The sequence below is a fragment of the Hibiscus syriacus genome, unplaced genomic scaffold (assembly GCF_006381635.1).
Source record: "Hibiscus syriacus cultivar Baekdansim isolate YM2019G1 unplaced genomic scaffold, ASM638163v2 tig00110430_pilon, whole genome shotgun sequence".
In the NCBI taxonomy this organism is placed as follows: domain Eukaryota; kingdom Viridiplantae; phylum Streptophyta; class Magnoliopsida; order Malvales; family Malvaceae; genus Hibiscus; species Hibiscus syriacus.
The window spans coordinates 2,052,906-2,075,922 of NW_024062734.1; the positions used below are offsets into that span (position 1 = coordinate 2,052,906).

At 33.8% G+C, this 23,017-nt stretch overlaps 1 protein-coding gene and 1 pseudogene across 1 annotated transcript; both read right to left on the reverse strand.

Moving 5' to 3' along the window:
• Window positions 1-1,600: 1,600 nt before the first annotated feature.
• Window positions 1,601-12,049, reverse strand: LOC120125275 (annotated as a pseudogene).
• A 2,519-nt stretch (window positions 12,050-14,568) lies between these two features.
• Window positions 14,569-17,518, reverse strand: LOC120125282 (nuclear pore complex protein NUP35-like). The gene is made up of 4 exons (XM_039143755.1): window positions 17,333-17,518; window positions 16,357-16,962; window positions 15,733-15,844; window positions 14,569-15,012 (listed from the first exon to the last, which is right to left on the reverse strand). Exons 2-4 carry the CDS (start codon window positions 16,926-16,928, stop codon window positions 14,710-14,712), a joined length of 987 nt encoding a protein of 328 aa, XP_038999686.1. The 5' UTR covers window positions 16,929-16,962; window positions 17,333-17,518; the 3' UTR covers window positions 14,569-14,709.
• Between the last annotated feature and the right edge of the window lie 5,499 nt (window positions 17,519-23,017).

The window sequence follows — 23,017 nt, forward strand, 5'->3', positions numbered from 1 at the left end:
TACTAGACTGTGTCCTTTTATTTTAGGGTAAATCATACATTTACTCACTGAACTATAGGTTATTTTAATTTTAAACGAGGATTTTAAAAATTACAAAGGCATAATGACAACATTAGTCCCTAATATTTATTCAAATGATCATTTTGACTATTATTATTATTTTTAAGTATTTTAGCTCCTAACATTTTAATTTTTGGTCAAAACGGCCCAAATTGAATGAAAATTGTTAATTAACCAACTATCAACGCGTGTTACTAACTTGACATTTTCACATATGTTTAATATATATCATGTCATCACTTTGAATGATATGGTACATGATACGTCATTATATTGAGTGACATAACACATATCACTTTGGATGTTATGACACATAATACATCATTACTTTGAGTGATATAGCATATGTCACATTAATAATTAAGTATATGTGAAAATGACACGTTAGCAATATGTATCAATTAACAGTTTCCATCCAATTTAAAAAGAAAATTTACTATATGTTTTCCCTGAGCTTTTTTCCATTTTCTTCCTCTATTAGGATAGTTTGCTTAGCAACGGATTCTCAGAAAACTTCAAATTTCCAGAGTCTTTCTTCAATAGGATGGATGGATAGGGGAGTAAAAAGAAAACAACTTTCCATTGCTGGGAATTGAACCCGGACCTCCTGGGTAAAAAACCAGATATTCTAACCAGTGGACGACGATGGAGTGATTTCCTAACGGTTATTGTTTATAGTTGTTGACTTTGGTCTGTGTTATGAATTTCCAAAGTGAAGCTCAAATGGAAATGCAATTTTTTTAATCTCATTTTTTAGGATTTTTTTTTACCTTGAAGTTATGTTTGATTTAGCATTTTCTCCTCATGAATATTCTTCAATTCTTTTAAAATTACGTAAAGAGATATTACAACATAAGCAAATATCAGAAATTTGAACCTACACAAGGTGGGACAACATAATCTATCCTTAACCACTCAATTAATTAATGGATATCAATACTCTTTGATTCTTTATTTTATAGCTTACAACATTTATCACATTCTCTATTTTCTCTACAGTCGGAACCAATAAGACAACCTAGTAATATGATTCCCTTTCATTGCATAGCAAATTCCCTTCCAATTGCCACCAAATCATTAGAGATGATCAATAAGAGACAATTAAACAGAATGAATAATTTTTATTTTGCTAAACGTTTGGGCATTGTTGATGAAACTATGTATCAATTGGTATCGTCACCGCATTTAAATCAAAATAATACTAATACAAAAACAATATGATCCGAACGCACCCGAATCTATACATTTATCACCACTACTTGGAATAGAAATTTTCCAATTAATTATGATATGTACTCATATAATCATTTACCCACGGAAGGCATTTCATAATTTGGAGGTCTCCTACGAAAGTTGCTCTCAACCTGGCGTTGGGGGCAGCTTACTATTCTATCTCCCCCTTACCCCATTACATATGGAAATAAGGATCAGCTAATTTTTTATTAATAATCCAATATTGTAAAAAATATATGTTTTTCTAAAATCATACAGAAATAAAATATAAATACTAATTGACCCAAAAAAAAGATAACAATGGCTTTAATATTTTTATTAATCAAGGCAAATAACTATACACTTCCAATCAGTTGAAGCTACTAACAATTACATAGCAAATTACTGTTGGAACATTGCTGACCCCTAAGAAATCCAAATGTCTTGCTATGATGAGCAGTTGTTACTATAAAGGTGACATGCAAATGGAAACGTACCAGCATCATTAGAGAAATTCAATCCTTTCTGCAGCAGGGTTTGAGTCCGCAACACTTGTTTCCTTCCACAGAAAAATGGACTATCCGATCATCGATGTGTCGCCGAGATGAGCCAGCCTTTGAACCTGATGACCAAGCACTATATAAAGCTTCTGAAGCTTGAATTGATAACCCATTATCGCTAAGATCTAACAACTGCAACCGTTTAGCCATTCCGTTGGCAAGGGAAAACTCTTGAATGAGCTTGCAGTCTAGAGTTGAGTTTCTTTGGCAAGAACTTCCATAGCAGTCATTGAATATCCATATCGGCATTATGAGCAAGATTGAGCTCTTCCAGAGATTCATTCTCTGTGAAGAAAACCAACTTAGAAATTAGAAATTTAGATTTTGATTAAAAAACTCAAAAATCATACTGGAACTGGTAATATAACCTGCTAGTGCATGAGCTATTTGAAGAATCCCAGCCATCCCCAGTTGACACTTGTTCAGGTTCAGAACTTTTAGACAACATTGAGGGTTCATAAGCAGTGATGCTAATGCATTGCCACCCTGTTTTCATGGATCCAGTCATATTCAACACAGAGTAATCTTAAATCCAAATTCAGGGTTTCTAGGCTGAAGAAAATAATATCTATAGCATAGACAAACCTCTTGCATAATGGGATTTCCTTTAAGATTCAACTCAAGAATGCCACTAATGAACATAACATTAGTGTTAAGTTCAGAAATGTATGTACATGTTACTCCACAAAAAGACAAATCAATTTTCAAAGGCTCCTCAATCGTGCTGAAAAATGAGTGAGTCAATCCAAGTGCTCCATCCTACAAATGGCATCAGAAGAGGAAGAAACTTAACTAATACGCTCAAAGAAAACAAATATTAATGTAAAAAAACATGGTGACATGAAAACTGCTTACAGTTCCTATACCGGTTGCCCTCAAGCATCAGTCGTGATAAACATGAGGTTTTAGCTAGGTGACAAAGACCATCAACCACAGTATTGTTTAGTTTTAAGCCGTTTAGACTAAGCTCTGAAAACCTGTAGGGAAAAAAAGGGGGCAAGCTTGAAGCTTAGGTGCTTCTCCAATTAAATGTACTTAAAGAAAGAAGAGAAAAGTGTACTGTTTATTGTAAACCTCTTCAAAGTAGCTAGTTTGCCCAATAAATAACTGATAGCATTCCCAGATACAGGATTGTTATGCCCTGCCACAAACAGTGATGCTTAGAGAGCTTTCCATAAACAAATGTAGAATTTAATTGAACTATTCATTGATTAGGTAAGAATACCAATAAAAAGTTGTGATAGTATAGATTTGGTATCCAGTGCATCAGCAACCTTTTGAACTGTTCTAGAAGTAATGGAGCACCTCTCTACATTCAAGCTATACAGGGCTAAAGATAAAAAGAGGCATAAGTTGATATACTCGAGCAAAACACAATTATTCCAAAGGGAACCCTATTTATATGCCATTACTACATGTAACCGTAGGGAACGCAATTTACCTCCGCACTTTTCTATGATAGTTGAAAGATATGATCCGCATGCATCAGTGAGACGGTTACCAGAGATATTAAGCACTTCAAGTCGCGTGAACAGCACAGGGCACTCACAAATCTAATTATGAGTGAAATGTAAACATGTTAGGATGCCAAACAGAGGGGTGGGCTACTCTAACTGCCATGAGAGAGAATTAGAAGTATATTTCTGTGAAAAAAATCAGTTTTCTTGCAATATTTAAGAAGTGCAAAAAAAAAACTAATTAACAACTATGCACCAAAGTTGGGAAAAAGAAAATTAAAATAGTGTGTTCAAATATACGGGATAATGTCACAAATGGTCCCAGGAGTTCATCAAATGTTCCATGTTACTTTTAAGTCTATTTTTATACTTGTACTTTAATTTTGTGTGTTAATTTAGGACCCATAACTAGAACTGTTAAAATTTAATTTTGCTTTTCTTTTCTAGTTTTTCCTTTCTTTCTTCCGTTTCCCCCACCCCCCTTTCTCCTGATCTCTCCCTCTCATCTCAACATTTTCAGGCTGAATCTGTCCTACCAATGCCAAATTCGAACTCAAATAGATAATATGAAGAGATTAGCAGGGGAGAGGAAAGAAAGAAAAGATTCTAATAAATAATTCCTTTTTATATTCTTTAAAAACTCAGATGTTTATCACATATTTAATCTGTGAATTTAACAAAAAAACATTTTTTGTAAAATTTTTAGATAATTTTTCTCTTCTTAAAAAGTTTAGATATTAATGGTTTTGAAAAACTGGAATCGGTATTCTAAAATTAATGCCACATGTTAATATATTATTGGTAACTGTCACTTCATCTCTAGTTAACTTTAAGTCTAAGTTTCACATTATTGCACAATCTGATAATACAATTAGTGCATTGAAATTTTATTGAAGCAGATAACTGCATTGTAAAATATTTGATAAACTTCAAGTCATTTATGACATTATCCTAATACAAATTGAACAAATACAGAGAAACAATATTAAAGAAATGATGTTTCTTTTCAAAAGAGTGTGAAAAGAAAACATGAAGCTCTCAATTGCTGAAAAAAGATGCTTATAACATAGGCCACATACCTGGAATAAAGCAGCTGGACCAAATCTATTGCAATGCAAGTCTAAAGTCAAATCACCATATGTTTGGTTCGATGATGAAAAAAGCTGTTGGAGTTTCTCCATTGTTCCATTTCCTGGAATAGATACATCAAATGGAACACTAAGTTCAAAAGAAATGCAGGTTTATTCATTTTTAAGAAAAATAGGACTTCATATGATATTGAGTAACAACTTGTCATGTGAACAAAACTTCGGAACTATTTGGAAGATGGAACAGAAATGGGATATTATCACCTAACGCGTTGTGAGAAAGATCTAGCATTGAAACCCCTGTGTGTGTATGCAAGGCATTCAACAATGGAATTACTGATATATCTAGCAGTGCACAATTAGATACGTTGACTTCATCCTCTATCTGGTAAATAGAGAGTTGAAAATAGAATAAAACCATTTAGGCTTCCCAGTGGTAATGTAACAGGCTACCCTGCAGCAGTTTGTTGAATATGTAACAATACAAAATATAGCATCAGCAACAAACTACTGTTTAACCTTCATTCTTACCTCAGAAACATACAATTTTCTAAGCAACTTCATACTTCGTGTCTCGTGTAATTCTTTGCAGCTGTCGATATACAGCTTCATCAAGTGCTTTTGGACCCACCCTGTGAAGATTAACATGGTTTTACATCACTTAAAAAGAAGTTCAAATAAGGAAAAAGTTATATTGAAATCGTAATATTGAAAATAACATGCACGGATTAAGCTGGCTAACTATTTCTATTTGAAAATGTTCAAGAAGTCTACGGCATCATTCGTCTTAAACATGTGTTGACTGTTGAACATTAAGATCATAACTCGGCTAGGTGAAAATTATTTAAATGATCTTTATTCAGAAACATCTCAAAGAAGCATGCCCAAGACTAACCATTTGATAGAGTTTAACAATACAGGACTAAACATATAAAGGGTACTTTGCTATGCTAAAATGGTAGAATTCTGTTCAGATAACTTGATTGAAACTATTCCACAGGAGATAGTGTTATCAATGTGACACGAATGCTCAGGAAGTCTGCGGCATCTTTCATCTTAAACATGTGTCGACTGTAGAACATTAAGATCATAACTCAGCTAGGTGAAAGTGGTTTGAAATTTGAATGATCTTGTCATGATCATGAGAGATTCATTAATCAGAGAAAACGGAGGAGAATTAGGGAAATTGGAAATAGGGTTAGGGATTTCAATTAAGGGGAGGTGTGCTGCCAGCAGTGAAGGAAGTCAAGCCAACAGCACCTGCAAGGGAATCTAACTGTTAGAGACAGCTGTATTGCCAGCTGGTAAATGGGTTGGTACAATGTAAATATATAAGCAATGTACTAGGTAGGGCTTACGATATGATTGAAATGAATGAAACTCAATCTTCTTGAAATTCCTTTCTCCTCTTCTTTAATCTTCCTTCCTCTATTTTCTTTCGATTATTCTTCTTCTCTCGCAGGGTCATAACAGATCTTTATTCAGAAACATCTCAAAGAAGCACGCACAATATTAACCATTTGATAGAGATTAACAATACAGGACCAAACATCTAAAGGGTACTTTGCCATGCTAAAAAGGTGGAATTATGTTCAGATAACTTGATTGAAACTACTACACAGGAGATAGTATTATCAACGTGACAAGAATATGAACGAAACACACTTCAAAACTGAAATAATTAGTTTAAACACAGAAGCACCATAATTCATACAACAGTAAATAAGGCTGCAGGAACTATAAGAAAATATGAGATGAGGTCATTGCTTCAGATAACAAGAACCAATTGCTATACATACCACTGGTCAGCACATCAACTGGAAGCTTCCTCAGATGATTCTGAAGAGTCAAAGTTTTCAAAGGATTCTAGAGGTCTTCCACCACATTCCAGGTTTTGAATGATAGGCAACAGACCTAATAAGACAATTAACTGAACAATAAGCGATCTGGAAAGAACAAAACATAATTGAATAAGAGGAACAATGCAGTTATTATGACCAATGATGAGTAAAGGGAAAAAGTAATGGTAGGTAGCAATCTCAAGAACTCTAATGTAGAAAACTAATACTTTCTAGCAAACTACAGTGCTCACCCAAAATTGTTAAAATAAGAAACAAGTAAATTTTGACAATTAAACCCTACCTGTTGAACTCTCTCTACAGGAAGCTGCAAATAGTATAAACAAGCTAGTTCAACCTTCAAAGACTCGATGCTTATCTTGTTCCCAGCCACAAATGAGCTCACTGACACATTTATTATGTTGTCGTCTATTTGTAATGCAATGCAGCCCTGCAATTATTACAACAGCAAAAAATTAGCAGAGTAAGCAAACAACAGAATTCAAAATGCGTAAGACCATTAAGGCAGACTGTGCTTCACAACAATGTACATGAACAGTTATAGGTTTTTAAGAACCAATTTTGCATTAAAACATTGAAATTCAATTTTCCACACCCATTCTTAGCACTCTACTTTAAGAAGTTAAATAATTAGCCAAGAATTGCAGAAAACTGAATAGGCAATGCTAGCTACTCCTTGTGTACATATTACATTTCTCTTAACAGCAATGACAACAAATAAGTCAAAAACAGACCAAATTAAGCTATACAAAAGAAAATTGGGAAATACTCACGTCAACCTCATTATCAGTAGCATGCAATTTGAGATGAGGAGAATCAAGTCTATGCAATAAGTTTTCAGAAGCATTGATGCCACATTTCAAAGTCCTATCAGCATAATTGGAACCAATAATGACTTCTGCCTCGCTCAGAGATCTGATAACTTTTCCAGTTGAAACAGTTATGGGGGATTTGTATGAACCAGTGCTTTCTTCAATATTGACGAGATTGCAGGACCTGCTGGGACTTCTGGAGGCAACTGGTGAGATATCCTGCAAACCAAAAGGATCAAGCAATTGTGCGACAACTTGACAAGGTTAACAATATTCTTTGGGATTACACCAGTTGCTTGTATACCTGCAATTTAATATCAGAACTTGCTGAACTACTTTTCCTCGTAACTGTAGACAGGTAAAAACTACAACTGAGTTATTACTTACACTTTTAACAGTCACCCAATAAAATTCATATCTAAAGTACACTAACATTCATCTGAAGCAGCAACTTCAACTGAGCATTTACGCAGTCTTCTTGCATCATCAGATAAATTTCCTTCATCATCTGAAAGGACTAGACGGACATGTTTACGTCCAACACCTGTTTGCTGATTACTTGTTGGTTTAGACAAACCTTTTTGAAAAGTGTCATCCAGCTCCATGGAAATATATTTTTTTACTGTGTGAGCTGTTTTACATTTGGGTGATCCTTTTTGGGGTCGGATAAGTGAAATTAGAGGTAAATCATCATTTGACTCTCCACTAGCTGCTAAAGGCACTGATCTTTTAGAACTGGAACTACACAAAGCCTCCAAGTATGTATTAGGCATGCCATCTGAGAAATGATCATCCCCTTCTCTGTCTGTTTCAGAGCAGCAATTTGTTACGTTGTGTTTTGCATAAAGCTCCTGAACTTTTGACTGCTTCAATTGGTCAATTTCAAGCTGCAACCTCCTAAGAAAGAAGCTTCCATCAGGAACAAAAACCAATATTGACAACATCATGAACCTATATTGAACCCTCAAAATCTTAAAAGTCCAAACAAATTACCTTTAGAACTTAATAACTTCAGTTTTACCAGTAATAAAAGTTAAATGCAAGTAGCTATCTTATCAGGGTTCATGTAAACAAATTTACCTGGCCTCTTCAACATTGTCAGATCTTATCATGTGGCTATAGTGCATATTCTCGAGTGCGGAAAGCTGAATGGAAGGAAGTTTAGCTTCAGTAGCAATCCTGCAGTATGCGATAACAGAACAAAATAAAACTTTCTAGTGTAAAAGACAAGTAGGAGGTAACAAGCCTGATTTTAGAAAAATAAAAAATGACCTGGCCTGCAAGGATGCTAATAATTTACTCATCCAAAGAAAACAATCAGAATTTTTTGTTGCAAAGACCGGCAATTTCCTAAGTGGTACAAAACACTGATTTGAAATATTCGACAATCAACACCTAAAGTTAAAGACCAAAGCATCAACAGAACAGGAGCAATAATTGCATCCTTTGGTTGCACTAATAATATTTAACATTTTTTTAAATAACTTCTCAATATGAAAGAAAGTGCTCAGAAATGCAAGTTCACTCTTACACCCTCTGAAAGTGACAGTTTTACTGTGTCCTAAATATCAGGCTAAATATTGTTTTCTGAAGAATCATGACAATGATAATATTTAAATGGCCTTGCAAGGCAGCAATTATTCAAGAACAAGGTCACGGGACACCTGATATATTCTAAAGGAAACTGCTTAGGGCTTGTTTGATAACCCATTAAAAAAACAATCCATTGCAAATTAATGTTTTTAGCAGTTTAATTTTTTTAAAATGTATCAGATAACAAATATTTAAAAAAACATTGAACAGAAATTCTTCAACATGAAAGCATTGATAAAGATTAATGGATAAAAGGTGACTTGTCACTTAATGGAGAATACATTCAGTCAATTTATATTTTTAACTTCTTTTCCTTTTAATATCTTTCTCCTTTCAATTGCAAATCAATTCACAATAATTTAAACTAATTCCTTTTATTATTAGTTTGGGTATTGTTAAAATTATTTATTTGTAATTGTTTTTCAAATTAAAATTAATGGTAAAAATATAAAATGATTTTTTAAAAATTTAACATTTTCATTTAACAAACGATATATTTATATTCAACACTTAATTTTTAAGAACAGTCCAAACAATTTTTATAGTTTAAGGTCAGTACTTACTAAATTCAATATTAAAAGTTCAACAATTAATTTTTTAAATGCTTAATTTTTCAGTTTATTAAACACCATCTTAATTTCATAAAGAAAAGGTAATGGAAATGGAATTAGTAAACAGACAATTGAAAACTTACCAAAAAGGTACCTAAAACAGTAAAGAACAGAAAAATTACCTGTATCCCTCTTTAAATGCCTCAAGTGCTCCAGTCCAGTCACCATTGCATTCCAGATTTTTTATTTCCTTATATCAACGGATCATAAAACTAATATCAAGTTCACCTCCAGATTTTTTATTTCCTTATATCCTTCCCAACTTTTTTTTGTACCATTTAATGGCTTTGCTGAAGTCCCTGAGCTTCTGATATGATTCTCCAATAACTAAAGATGCATCACTTAGCTTTTCCTTGTCACATAGTTCGCTTGCTATATGCTTCTTCCTTTTAGCAAATTCACGATGCTAAACATAAATTTTCAAAACATTAGCACGACTGTCGAATATGCAAGAAGATATGGTAGTCGTTGCCTACTTTAAAATTCAAAGACAATATACATATGATTAGTGCACATTTTACATCCTGCTAAGATAATAAAAATATTAAAATAAATAAACAAAAATGTGCTGCCTGAAGCGCATATGAAAATATCACTCACTGAAAATAGGATCTTAAGATGAAAACTCTTAAATACAATCCAATAATCAGCTTTGGCTCTGATACTGAAAACTAACAACTGTTTTGTCCTTTACAAAATATAAAACAACAAGGAAAACAGTGTCATAGAGATGAAGAAAACAATCCCATCCATTCTATTTATTCCATTCAACTATAAAAAGGAACATCGAAATCGGATCAATAAAACTCCCCAAACCCATTTCCATTTGCAGCTTTTTAAGCATGGCAAGATTAGGGAGAAAACTTCTTTCAGAAAAAAAGGAAAAACAATGGCAGATCATTTAATCTTAAACTTATTGATAGAAGAATGCATACTGAGAATTCTGTGCAATCATGTCCAATTCGCAGATTTCAGGTGGATTTAAAATAATAGTGGTAATAATTATATGCTACCTCAAACCGTCTTTTGTAATAGTATGAAAGTATGCTTGAAAAGAAACAAAAGCAAGGTAAATTCATGTGCCAAAGTACTAACCTTCGGCCATGCAAAGATGATTGTTGATTTCTCAATCAGACGATCAAGACTTGAATGCTGCAGGAGAAGAAACTTACGCTCACTTGGTGTTTCTTTTGCAAGAACCATGTTTCTTTGCAGCTTCTTAAGATTTTTCTCTTCTTTTTTCATTACATTTATAGCTTCCTTTACGGTCTTAATATTTTGATCAATTTGAGCTGCTAAAGCATCTTCATCTTCCATGGATTTCGCCAAATCAAATGCCTTCTGGTTGCAAAGCATTGCCTCATCCTACCTTTGAACCCTATAATGCAACTCACCAAGATTAATGTACCCTTTTGCCTCTCCTTGGCGGTGCTCAATTCTCTTACAAATCATTATGTCTTTTTCAATATGTTCACGTGCTTTGTCCCACCTCCTCAACTCCATATAAACATTTCCTAGATTGTGATGAAGCCTACTACGAGCGTCATCATCCTCAATGACTTCCTCTTCATCACATATCTCCAAACCTTTAGTGAGAAATTTCAACACTTCATCCAAGTTATCAAGGTCCACTTGAAGCATTCCTATATTATTATGGGCATCAATATACTCTTTGATAAAAGAAGACTTATTATTAGGGGGGTTCTCCTTTAGAGTCTGAGCAAGCTTCATGGCAGACTTGAAATACTTTTTCGCATTCTGAATCGAGTAATGGTCATCATCAGATTTCAGAAACATTTCATGGTAGGTACGCCCAAGTTGTGTGCTGGCTCTTTGCTGCTCAACAAGATCATTGGCATCCTTGGCAAGTTCCAAATGCTTTTTCTGCAATAAAATAATAATAATTACCCATTAATCATAAATACAGCAAACTAAATTTTAGTTTGTGGTGCCTAGGAGACAGACTAAGCTTTCGGCTACAAAGTGGGAGGAAATCTCCTCAAACTCTTGAGATTTGAACCTAGTACATCCAAGTTAGAGTTTCAGTTCTAACTATTGGAGCATCCTTGAGAATACCAAACTGAATACAAACTTATCTTTTTGGTCTAAGATTTTTTTTCATCTGCAGAAGACAATGTGACTAGATTAATTGAAGTTTTACATTATGCTGCTATTAGCCCCCCACATTTTACTTTATGTTTTCGGCACTTTCTCTCCACCCGGATAGATCACAATCTAATTCATCTTCCAAAACTTAAATTCTCGTTAAAACTTTGCTCAACCACAATTTTCTTCCATATTACACGGGTTCATATCTCTCCAAACCCCCCATTTAAATTTTAGTAAATACTCCCGATGCCTAGAAAACCAATTACCTCGATAAAGTCAACAAACCAGCCCCAAAACCACTCTTCTCAACCGAACGATCAACAAACAAACAAAAAATGAGAGAAAATGAAAGGAAAATACCTGATAAATCAAGGCGTCCTTGTAGTGTTCGAACCTGAGATAAATCTCACCGAGAAACTGACAAGTGGGGAGCACCTGTTTTTCAGGCAAATACTTGTTCGAAATATCGTAGTCGATTCGAAACCACTTGAGTGCCTCCACGTACTCTCCTCTATTCTTCAGAATATCTCCGATTACATTTGCCCACCTCGCCTCTTCCTGCCGATCCCCTTCCTCTTTGGTTTTCCTGTATGCACGCTTCGCCGTGTTTATCTGTAAATCCTCGCTGCGAGCCATCACAGATGCTGATCGGTGATCTTCGTCTGGAAACTGGTGATGTCAGTAGTGTTTGTTCATGGCAAAGTAAAAGGGGGAAAGATGAATAAAGGGAATGCTCTGGTTTTTCGAATGATTTTAGGAGCCAAAAATTCGATCTCCCGCCAAAACTTTTTAATGGGCCAGGCCCAAATCCCATGCCAGATTATGGAGGGGACTTCGTTTTCTATTTTCTTTTAGGGTGTATTTGGTTTACGGAATGTAAGATTACCAGTGGGAATAAAAGATTATTAGGGAATATGATTACTAGGAATATTGTATTTTGTGTTGGGTTGGTTTAGTAGGAATGTAAGATTACCGTGTTTGGTTAAAGGAAAATATTTAACCAAATTGTCATTATTATATATTTGTATAATATTACAAATTGTAAAATATTTATATATTTTCTTTAAAAAATTAAATTCATAATATTTATATAATTTTTTTAAAAAAATTAAAAATATAAAAAAGGTTTAATGAAAGGGTAAAAAAAATTTAATCCCTAAATTTCATATAAAATTTTAATTATAGAATTTTTTTTGTAAATCTAAAATAATTTAAGTATACATTTGTAATTTAACCTTCGTAGAATTTTTATTATTCAATGACAGAAGAATGATATTTTTGAAAAAAAAAATAAAAATTTAAGGGCATTTTAGTCCAAAACGCCGGTAATGTTACAATATCTAAGGGAATGGAAGTAATGACATTCCCGATAATATGCCCCAAAAAATCTACTATTGGTAATAAAACATTACCGAGAATGAGATTCCCGACCAACCAAACATGGGAATGTGGGATTCCCATCCCATGGGAATCCCACAATCCTTGAACCAAACACTGAGTGTTTAGAGGGGGGAATGTGTGATTCCTATAGGAATGGAATCCACATTCACCCGTTTGATTAGCCCGAAAATCTCATTCCCGGTAATACAAGATTACCAATAGTGGATTTTTTGGGGTATATTACCGGGAATGTTATTACCTCCCTTTTCTTAGGTATTGTTGGATTACCGACGTTTTGGACTAAAATGTCCTTAATTTTTTTTTCTTTCAAAAATATAATTCTTCTGTCATTGAATAATAAAAATTCTACGAATGTTAAATTACAAATTTATTCTTAAACTATTTTAGATTTACAAAAAAAAGACTATAATTAAAATTTTATATGAAGTTCAGGGGTTAAAAAAATTTACCCTTTCATTAAACCTTTTTATATTTTCAATTTTGTAAAAAATTATATATATTTTATGAATTTAATTTTTTTTAAGAAAATATATAAATATTTTTCAACTTGTTAAAAAAATAAATATATAATATGGACAATTTGGTCAAATATACATTCCAATAATCTTTTATTCTTTTAACCAAACATGATAATCTTACATTCCTGCTAAGCCAACCAAACACAAAATACAACATTCTCAGTAATCTTATTCTCTGGTAATCTTACATTCCCACTGGTAATTTTACATTCCGTGAACCAAACGCACCCTAAGTATTAGTAACAATTTTATATAATTTGATTGAGTTTATTTCGGTTAATTTGATATTTATATTAAAACAATTTTATTATTAATTTTATTTTATTGATAAGTTAATAGTTATTAAAATTCATAATTAAATTTATAAATTTAATATATAATATTTTTAATTATTTTATCTATATTATATAATATAATTTTAATTATTTTAAAAAATTTTATTTAAAATAATTTGATTGATTAATATAGTTAACGAAATTAATTCATGTTAAGTTGGATCGATTAAATCGAATACAAGTTAATGTATATTAAAAAACTCTCAACCATTTAATAATGAACTCTTATACCCCTCATACACATACATAGTACTCGAATCTAAAATTTCAAGAGATAACAACAAATTTTTTAACCACTGAGATTGAGTAATTTGTGCCGACGGTAAAAGTTGATTGTTAATATTATGAAAATCAGATCAAAAGTTAAATTAATTAAATTTCCAATTTATGATTCAATTGATTTTAATCGCTTGAGTTACGACAATATTAAATAAATATATAGAGATAAGAACTCTTGTCAACAAATATGTTTCATAGAGTAAAAACTAAAATAATAGCAACAACTACTAAAGCGTTTCCTTGACCCCCAAGCTATCGTTATAATTATGAATTGTAAAAGAAGAAAATAATAATAATAGCGGTGTTTTTCAAAGGAAATGAATGCAGTAAAGAAGAAGGGTTATTGGGTCATACTTTGAAACCACATTGTTATCCCCATGTAAGAGCCATTAATGGCAGCCAGAATGAAAATACAAGTGCAAAAGATCGAATCCAAGAAAGGTCCCATTTTCGAGTCGATATTAACTTATAGTTTCGATTAGAAAGCACTGATCCAGTGACAGTGATGAAAAGAGACCTGCATGGGGGATTCAGAACAGGATTTAAAAGGGGGGGGACTAAACCAGAAGTAGGAGTTTGTTGAAGAACTTGATGTGGGTCTAAATTGTGTATATATAAATATAAACATTTACAACTAAATCTGCCACACTTTTCATTGTAAGAGAAGTTGCTCCTTGAGATGGAATTATATATTGAAACTCTCTACTTTTATTGAAAATTATATGTTCCGTCATCGGAATGAATATCCGGAAGGAAAACGGTCACGCGCACCATAATGAGCCCTAATGAAAACGTGGGCAGGTGTGGAGATGATTCTAATATCCAAACAAGTACTCCATGACTTTGTTACCTAATGATTTTGTAGGGCTCGCCAAAGGACCTCCCGACTGTCGTGCATTGCCATTGCCATTCTGAAGATGGTATGAGTGAGGTGGCCGGAAGTTGTTCAGCTCTGATGTTCTACTTGTTGTTGAGGGTAAAGTCAGGAAACCCTGATTATTCAATCTTTCATTTAAAGCCTCGCGTTGCATTGGATCCACCGGCTTCACACCAACAATTAGTACTCCATTTATTTGCATTCCATTCTTGCCAAGTGCCCTCAGAGCATCGGATCGTTTCTACACCAGATGGAAGCAGTCATTGCCATGCATTGGTTTTAACATCAACCAATATGATTTAATCAGGAAACTATACATACCATACATCTACTTTCAGTTCGGCTAATCCAACAGAATTTAAGACTTTCCCATACAACACGGCATATATCTCAGAAGGTACATGGAAAAAGAAAACAGTCTTTGGCCTCAAAACGGATAACACGAGACAAGATGTCAATAACCCATACTTTACAAGCTAAACAAAACATACGGATGCAATTGAAAGATCGCAGCCCATCTGTTGACAAACAATTCTTATCAAGTTCGGGTTTCAGAAAATAAAAATCCATTAAAAATATTTAGCTTATAACTAGAGTCCAGCTTGAACGAGTAAGAAAATGTATGTTCATTATTCAACTAATGTTTTATAACTCAAAGAAGTTACTATGTTATGGACTCATGGTTATAAAAACAGCAATGTATTTCTTTATTTAATTTTTTCAGCAAGCAACTTTTATATTTGTCTCTGAAATTGGTTATCTTCTTCTTAGACAGATACAGAAAACAGCATGAACATTGAAAAAAAAACGAATCGAAAGAGAGATAACCAGGGCGCATACTACTCATCGCAAAAGAACATTATAGATATCACTAATACTCATCACTATAGAACATTACAGACAACGCGGAAGAACTAAATAGAAGATAGGAATTAGGATAGGATAGGGAGAAAAGATTCACTGAATAAAGAATGTGCATCCAGTTAGCATCCCTTGGACCAGGAACATGTTTCAATATCACACCACACTTTTCAAATTCTCGTAAAACTAAATTTGTATCAGCTGGAGAGAATCTGGAAAGAAAGCAAATAGTGAAGTCATAGGTCTCGCATACATATTAACAGCAAAATAACACCATGACAGTAACCCAAACATTTAGGTTCCACACACTAATTAACTAAAACAGACAGACATGGAGAAATGATAATCACCAAGAATGGAAAAGTTAAAATTACAGCTGAGATATTAGAAGGTTATTGATTGTAGATTGTGTATCGGACAAAAGATATAAGGTTACAGGCTGCACAATTGCACATAAAGAAACCAAGAAAGAAGTTTCTGTTTTTCGAACATATTAAATGAAACCATATTAGCAATTATTTAAAACATTTAAGCAGATAACATCCAAATTTTGGAGAATTAAATAAGGATAAAATGGGACTGCAGATAATGACCACTGAAGTAACCAAAGCAGAAGTTATTCCAGAAAAATGAGGCCACATTGCAGATAAATCACCACTGATTGCTAGTAGACAACTAGACAATATATCAACTATTAAGTAGAGCATGAAAGCATGGAGCATACCCATAGACAGTAACCCAACCTTCCTCATCCAGATTTCCAGCAGCTATGGAAGTATTCTGTATCTCTGGCCTGGCAACTTGCCTCAGAGGCGGAAGTGTGATCAAAGCACCAGGCTGAACCATGCTCTCAACGGGAGAGCCCTTTCCCTTGTCATCCTGCTCACTGCCACTTGCCTTGGGTGACCACCAACTCAAGCTCGCTGCACCCTGCTGACTATGCTGTCCATTAAGTACAGCAAATGAAGTGTTGGCCCCTGACTTGCTCTTTGCAGGAGTAGAGAAGTCACGTCCAGAGCTTTGGACCGGAGTTCTTGGATCCGACTTGTTTTCAGGAGAAATAGGATAATCCAATCCCCTGTATTCAGGCGAAATATCTGCACGGTCCTCCAAGGTGTACATAGGAGGAGGCGGAAGATTCGAGCCACCAGAATTCTCTCCCCGTAAAGCCGAGACTGCTGCTGCTTGACCTGGACTAAAGAATTTCCCTTGCCTGGAAGAGACCGATGAAGCCAAGTCTTGGAAAAACAACGATTGTCTCCCCGATTTTGGAGTTCTATTAATCATAGTGCTCATTTCTTTCCAAGAAATTAAAACTTGATAAAGATTCCTATATACATAATTACAGATCATGTCATTAGCTTTATCATAACCTGAAGGATAATTTATCTAGCCTATACACCAATAAATTTCAATAAGCTCAAAAAACCACCAATTTTAAGATAACAAAACAGAATGATTAACAACAAATAATAACTGTAACAGCTTCTAGTTCCACTCGTATTGTTTCCCGAAAGATCAAAGGAAACGAAAATAAGAATTTAATATATATATATATACACACACATATATTCAAGCAAATTACCAGAACAATCAATAGCTTAAAAAAACATTATTGCAGTTCAATTTCCTGGACAAACCATTCCATTGACATGATAAACATATAAACAGAATTAAACAGACAAAAAGAGAGAAAGAACCTTCAAGTCGAGCTCCGTTTGGATTTTCCCTCCAAATTGAAAAGCTAAAGATCGAAGCTCTTCTCAACGATCGTGACGAAATTTAAACGATTTTAATTTTGTGGAACCCTAAACCTCAGATCCAAATTTCAAAATTCGGGTTTTGATTACTATTTGATTATGCTTAATCACATAAAAAGTCTTCATTTTCCCACAGATCAAACCATTTAATTTTATTTCAGCCTCGTAAAAATATGAGAAAGATTTTATTTTAACATTTATTAGTAAAATTAAATTAAATCCGACTTGATAATTATGAATTTGCGGGTCAAAACTCTTAATATAATTTATAAAATAAAAAAATGGCTTAATGCAAAAATAAGTTCTCAATCTATACCTAAAGTCATTAAAAATAGGTATATAATGTTTCCAACATTATACTTTTATATGTTTGTCATTAAATTTGGCCATTAAGTGACATGTGTCAGACTTATAAGAGTTTTAAAATTTTATTTTAAAATTTTAAACTTTTATATGTCTGACACGTGTCACGTAACGGTCGAATTTAACGTATTAACAGTCCAGGCACCTAAAAGTATAACGTTAAAAATATTAATCACATATTTTTAACGAAAAATTCTTTAGTCACCTAATAAAGCTAACTTTATGTATAGTTTGTGTACTTATTTTTAAGTTAAGCCATAAAAAATTGATAAATAGCAGCTATTATCTTGCATTACGTTTGTGATTATGACTGATCGGTGATTAATTCCTCTTTATTTTGTTCACCTACCATTAAATTTTGAGAAAAACTAAATTAATTAAAGAATATATCAGTTCTAAGTTAAACTTAGGGCCCTTTTGTGATCAGGACTAATCGGTAATTAATTCCTCCTTTGATTTTGTGTTGGCCAAACTAAAGTTTTCAAAGTAAGCACTCTACTTAGCACCAACTAAACTACATTTTAAGATGCACATTACTATAGAAAAAGGGAATGGTGAATTAGGGTTTTGGGAGAGGGTTTGGACGAGGAAGGTTTCATGAAGAGAGATGGTGAGATTTGAGTTGTGACTTAACCACCCTTCAACCTCCATGGTTATCTGATATACTCTTTGAATGTTTCATCGTAACACAGGAGAGAGTGACGAACCCAGAAATTTAAGAATAAAGGTCCAAAATTTTAATTTTGTTCCTTAAAAATAATGGGTATATAATTTTTTATATTTTTTCTTAACACATTAAACTAAATTAATTATTTTTTAGAATAATGGGGATGCACTTAGCTCCTAGAGGGCTTAGTGCATCCGCCGCTGAAAGATGAGATGAGAACCACCTCAAGCTAAGGGACCGGAAAAAATTTAATCGGGGAGCCAAAAGAGCTTTATTTCTTATTGTTTTGAGTAAAGGTAATGTACATCTGTTCTTAGTGCATTTATGTGAACCATAAAGTTAACCTTTTATAAGTAAAAATTATGTCTAAGTGTAAATGATCCTAGGACTCAATTTAGTCATAAATGATGAAATTTGCGTCGAAGTTATTATTAGTGATGTTAGTCGATGTATGAGTGTCCCTTCCTTAAGAGATTATTTAAGGGTCAAATGGACCGATTTGAGACATGATTAGAAGGCTCCATATGCCTTAAACTTCAAAGTCTAGATTGTGATATCAATATTGTATGAACAATATTGATATCAATTGAATTCTTAAAGAACTTGAGGTAAATTGTCTTAACGTATCGGTATTGTTCATTACAATATCGATATTGTTCATGTGATATCGATATCAAATGGATAATGTCGGTATAATGAAAATTTATTCAAACATCGAGGTTAATTTTAGTATCAATATCATAAGAGGGTATTGATATATACTACATATGAAAAGTATCAGTACTAGTGAGGTAGTATCGATACCAAAGGAATATTGTGGTAACTTTAAGGTAATTTTTTGTATGGATACCCCCTATAGGATATTAGTAATAATGAAGGATAGAATCAGTAATCAGGAAAGAGTATTGATACTTCTTGAGCTCTTAAGATTATTGAGACATTTCGATATTCAAAGGGACGGAGAACCATTCTCAACGTTGTACGATATTAAGACTAGAAAAAGTAAGAAATGAACCTCTCTTTAATAATTGAACAATTGATTATTTACAAGTGTTATCAACCAATATTTATGGTAACCCGTATGAGAGTATCCAATCATTATTATATTTTGTAACTCGCATGAGAGCATTGAACTGTTATTATTTCAAGTGATTCGCACGAAAGTATCTAAATACTATTATACCTCGTGACTCGTATAGGAATACCAAGATATTATTAAATCAGATGACTCATATGGGAGCGTCATAGTTTTTATGAATAAGGCGACTCGTATGGGAATACTGAGCCAGTCACAAATACAAATACAATTGGTATTTTTTAATTGGCGATACGAATGACATTTAGTTTTGAACTTTTGATACATCTTGTGCACTTTCCACTCACATTGTCTATAATTGTGTTCCTTGTGAATTACTTAGAATAGTTGTGCACTATTCAGCTCTCGTGGCTGATTATTCGATTGTTACTATTTTCAAGTAGTAGATAATAGATTATTCTTTTTAGGCGACACCATCACGAATGGATTCCAGCATTTCATATTCAGAGTATAATACTGAAATCCTGAAAAGGATTATATGTATTCATGTGAACCCGATTATGTTAGTCTTAAGTCTGAATATGCTTGAACTATATTTTATTTTGTTATCAAAGTATATGGATCGGAGTAGTGGCGGATCCATAAATTTAAAAATGGGGGTCCAAAATTTTATTTTTTTTCCTTAAAAATAATGGGTATGCAAAAATTATAATTTTTTTCTTTTTTCCTTAACACATTAAGCTAAATTTAACCACATTTCCAAAATAATGAAGATGCACTTGGCCCCTATTGAGGCTTAGTGCATCCGCACTGGATCGGAGTTCCTCCGTATTTTGTAATACACTGGTTTAAAAACTTTATACTATAAGCATGTCTTTTATGTAAATGTGTGTTGATTTACCATTGAACAAAGAAGATGAAATATGGCTTCGGGTCACTTTTGGACCCAATGTGACATTGTAAATTCATTGTTAGTCGAATTGGGTTTAGGGAGTTACACCCTCCCCTCCCCTAAATCCCCACCAACATCACCTTCTCATGAGAAACATGATTCATAGATTGGAGGGATGATGTCGAGAAGAAAATGGTAAATTTATTATGGGAAAAAAAAGAAAAGTCAACAGTTATGATGATTTAATATGCCAAATCATGAAAAAAAAATATAGTAATTTAAATTCATAGAAATAATTTTTCTTCTCAAAATCATGGTGAAAAATTCATATGGAAAAAAGAAGAGGGTTTGAAAATGGTGATTTTCTCCCTGCTTTGTATATCTAAATAATGTAATTATGGTATATCTAAACAACGCTAAAAATCCAACCATTCAAAACTAAGTCCATCTTTGGTTGCAAACGTCAACTACCTGATATTCTAATAGGGTTTGAAGCAAATCACTGAGAATGAAAGAAGAGTAGCATTCACCTCAGCAAATAAGCAACCAATCTTTTAAACTATATCAATGGTCATCACATTTACCTACCAATTCAGTCTCATGCTAATTAATGATCTTTTAAACCCGTCTCCGAACTATATTTTATCATTCATTCATCTCTAAATTCGAATAATATAATTTTTCTTTTTAAAGGATAACATAAATTAGGCACTGCAAAAACCATTTTCGGATAAGCAAGCTCAAATAGATATGCTTTGAAAGTATATCGAAACATTGGGAAGGATGTTGCCTAGAGAGAGAAACAAACGTAAAGCTTTGTTTTCTCCCATCTGCCTCCGTCGCTCTGGTTGATTGCTCAGATGCTTCTCCCGTCTACGTCTTAGGAAGAGTTCATGGAGTATGGACTGTATGGTTCAGTGTTGTTCGTGTTCATTGCATTTAGAAGCATAAGGAGACTTTGTGTTGGATCTATATTTGCGTTTGTTAGGTTCAGCAGCAAGCATGAAGCCAGTTTTGCGGTTTGGTGGGCAGATGGGAGGTTGTTGGAGGGGTATAAAATTAAAGTTTTTCTTGTTATATCTTCGGAATAAAAAAAATTCAGATTTGTTTCTTGTAACTCGGTGAAAAGGGTGTGGAATCCGGCTATAAGAGTTTCCAGGTCTTTCAAGGTTGCTTTGGATGGTCGGAATGACGTGTGTGGTCGGTCACAGGAATTTGTTTCAGCGAATCAGCATTGTAGGATTATAGATCCGGGTGCTTTGCTCCTTGTCAGTATTTCAAAAGCTCGCTCCCCTTTCTCTAGTCGGATTAGTTATATTGCAGGGTTTTTTAGAGTGGTTTGTAAGTTTGAACTACGGTGGAGAGAGTGTTGTCTGGTTGCTAAAAGAATTAGGTTGTATATCGAGGATGTCTTTTACACTGCTTTTCAAGCAGAAGGGTTTGATGTAAGGGTTAGTTTTAGGCTCGTTCTGCTAGTGGTTATCCAGTTTAATGGGGCTTTGGAGCGTATGGCGTGCTGGAACAGCAGAGTTGATTGGTTTTGAACCTATTTTCTCGATCTGGAATTTTTAGAAGGGTTTGAGCAGAGAATCTTAATGAAAATATGGGTTATTTTCATAGATGTTCCATTGTTAGTGTGGTTCATTTTTTTTATCTTCGACTTAGGGATCTTGTGGGGTTCTGTTCTTTCAATCCATGAAGAAACAAGTTTTAGAGTCCGTTTTGTTGACGCCAGTTTGCTTCTGGTAGTACATTGGGCTTCGGTGGTTCCTAAGATTTGCTCTGTTATCATTAAGGGTAGGGTTTTTTTCCTTTATATTTCTTTCGGTGGTTCTTGAAGAAGACAGAGTGTGCTTTGATGGCTCTTGGGCCGGTGGTGGAGCGGTGAACTCAGTTGGTGTCGATGATGGGTTGCTTTCTAGGTTGCAGGAGGGTTCTCTTGCTTTTGTTGGCTTCGAGGTAGCTTTTACTATAGATAGTTTCAATGAAGCTCTAAGTAAGAGATGTGATGTTGGTGCTCTGACATGCAGATTCCCGCATGTTATTCCTTTTGTGGGAAATAAGGAATTTGTCGGAGATAGTTTATTCGTTGTGCCTATACTGTTTATGTTGGGCTTTTTATTTGTGGGTGGATGATAGCATCGATTTAGCTGGTTTTATTATTTGTTGTGCCCATACTGCTTTTCGAGGAAGAGTGGAAGGAAATTTCAGCAAGTGAGTATCCATTTCTAGTGACGTGCCTTCAGTCAAGCTCAGGGTGTTGTTGCTGGTTCGTTCTGGTGCTAGGTTCATTCCATTGGTTTTGTTGTATGCGTATATTTCACAGTGTGTCCTCTATTCATATTGTTGGTTGTCTGTGTTGGTTTTATTATGTGTTGGATCGGTGATTGAGGTAGGACGTGGGTATGGTCTAAATGATGTTTCAGTTCTATGTGTATTTGTTCTCTACCACCCCAAGGTACACTATTTTTCCTCCATTTAGGATTATGGAGGTTTTTTAATGAGGTCCTTGAGGTGGTGTACTTTGTTATTCACCTTGATACAAAGTACCCTCTTTAAAAAAAAGGATAACATAAATTATAAAAATATTATAAGGTACACGATAGTGAAAATGAAGAAGAAAAATCCGAAAGCGGTATACTAAATATTAACCCTAAACTAGATAGA

What these genes read in the sequence shown, in the direction of transcription:
- LOC120125282 (XM_039143755.1), bottom strand. Translation starts at nt 16,928, where the DNA reads ATGAGCACTATGATTAATAGAACTCCAAAATCGGGGAGACAATCGTTG. An exon ending in GGTTGGGTTACTGTCTATGG is followed by an intron (nt 15,845 to 16,356) that starts GTATGCTCCATG and finishes CTTTCTTTCCAG; the next exon opens with ATTCTCTCCAGCTGATACAA. An exon ending in GGATGCACATTCTTTATTCA is followed by an intron (nt 15,013 to 15,732) that starts GTGAATCTTTTC and finishes CATCTGGTGTAG; the next exon opens with AAACGATCCGATGCTCTGAG.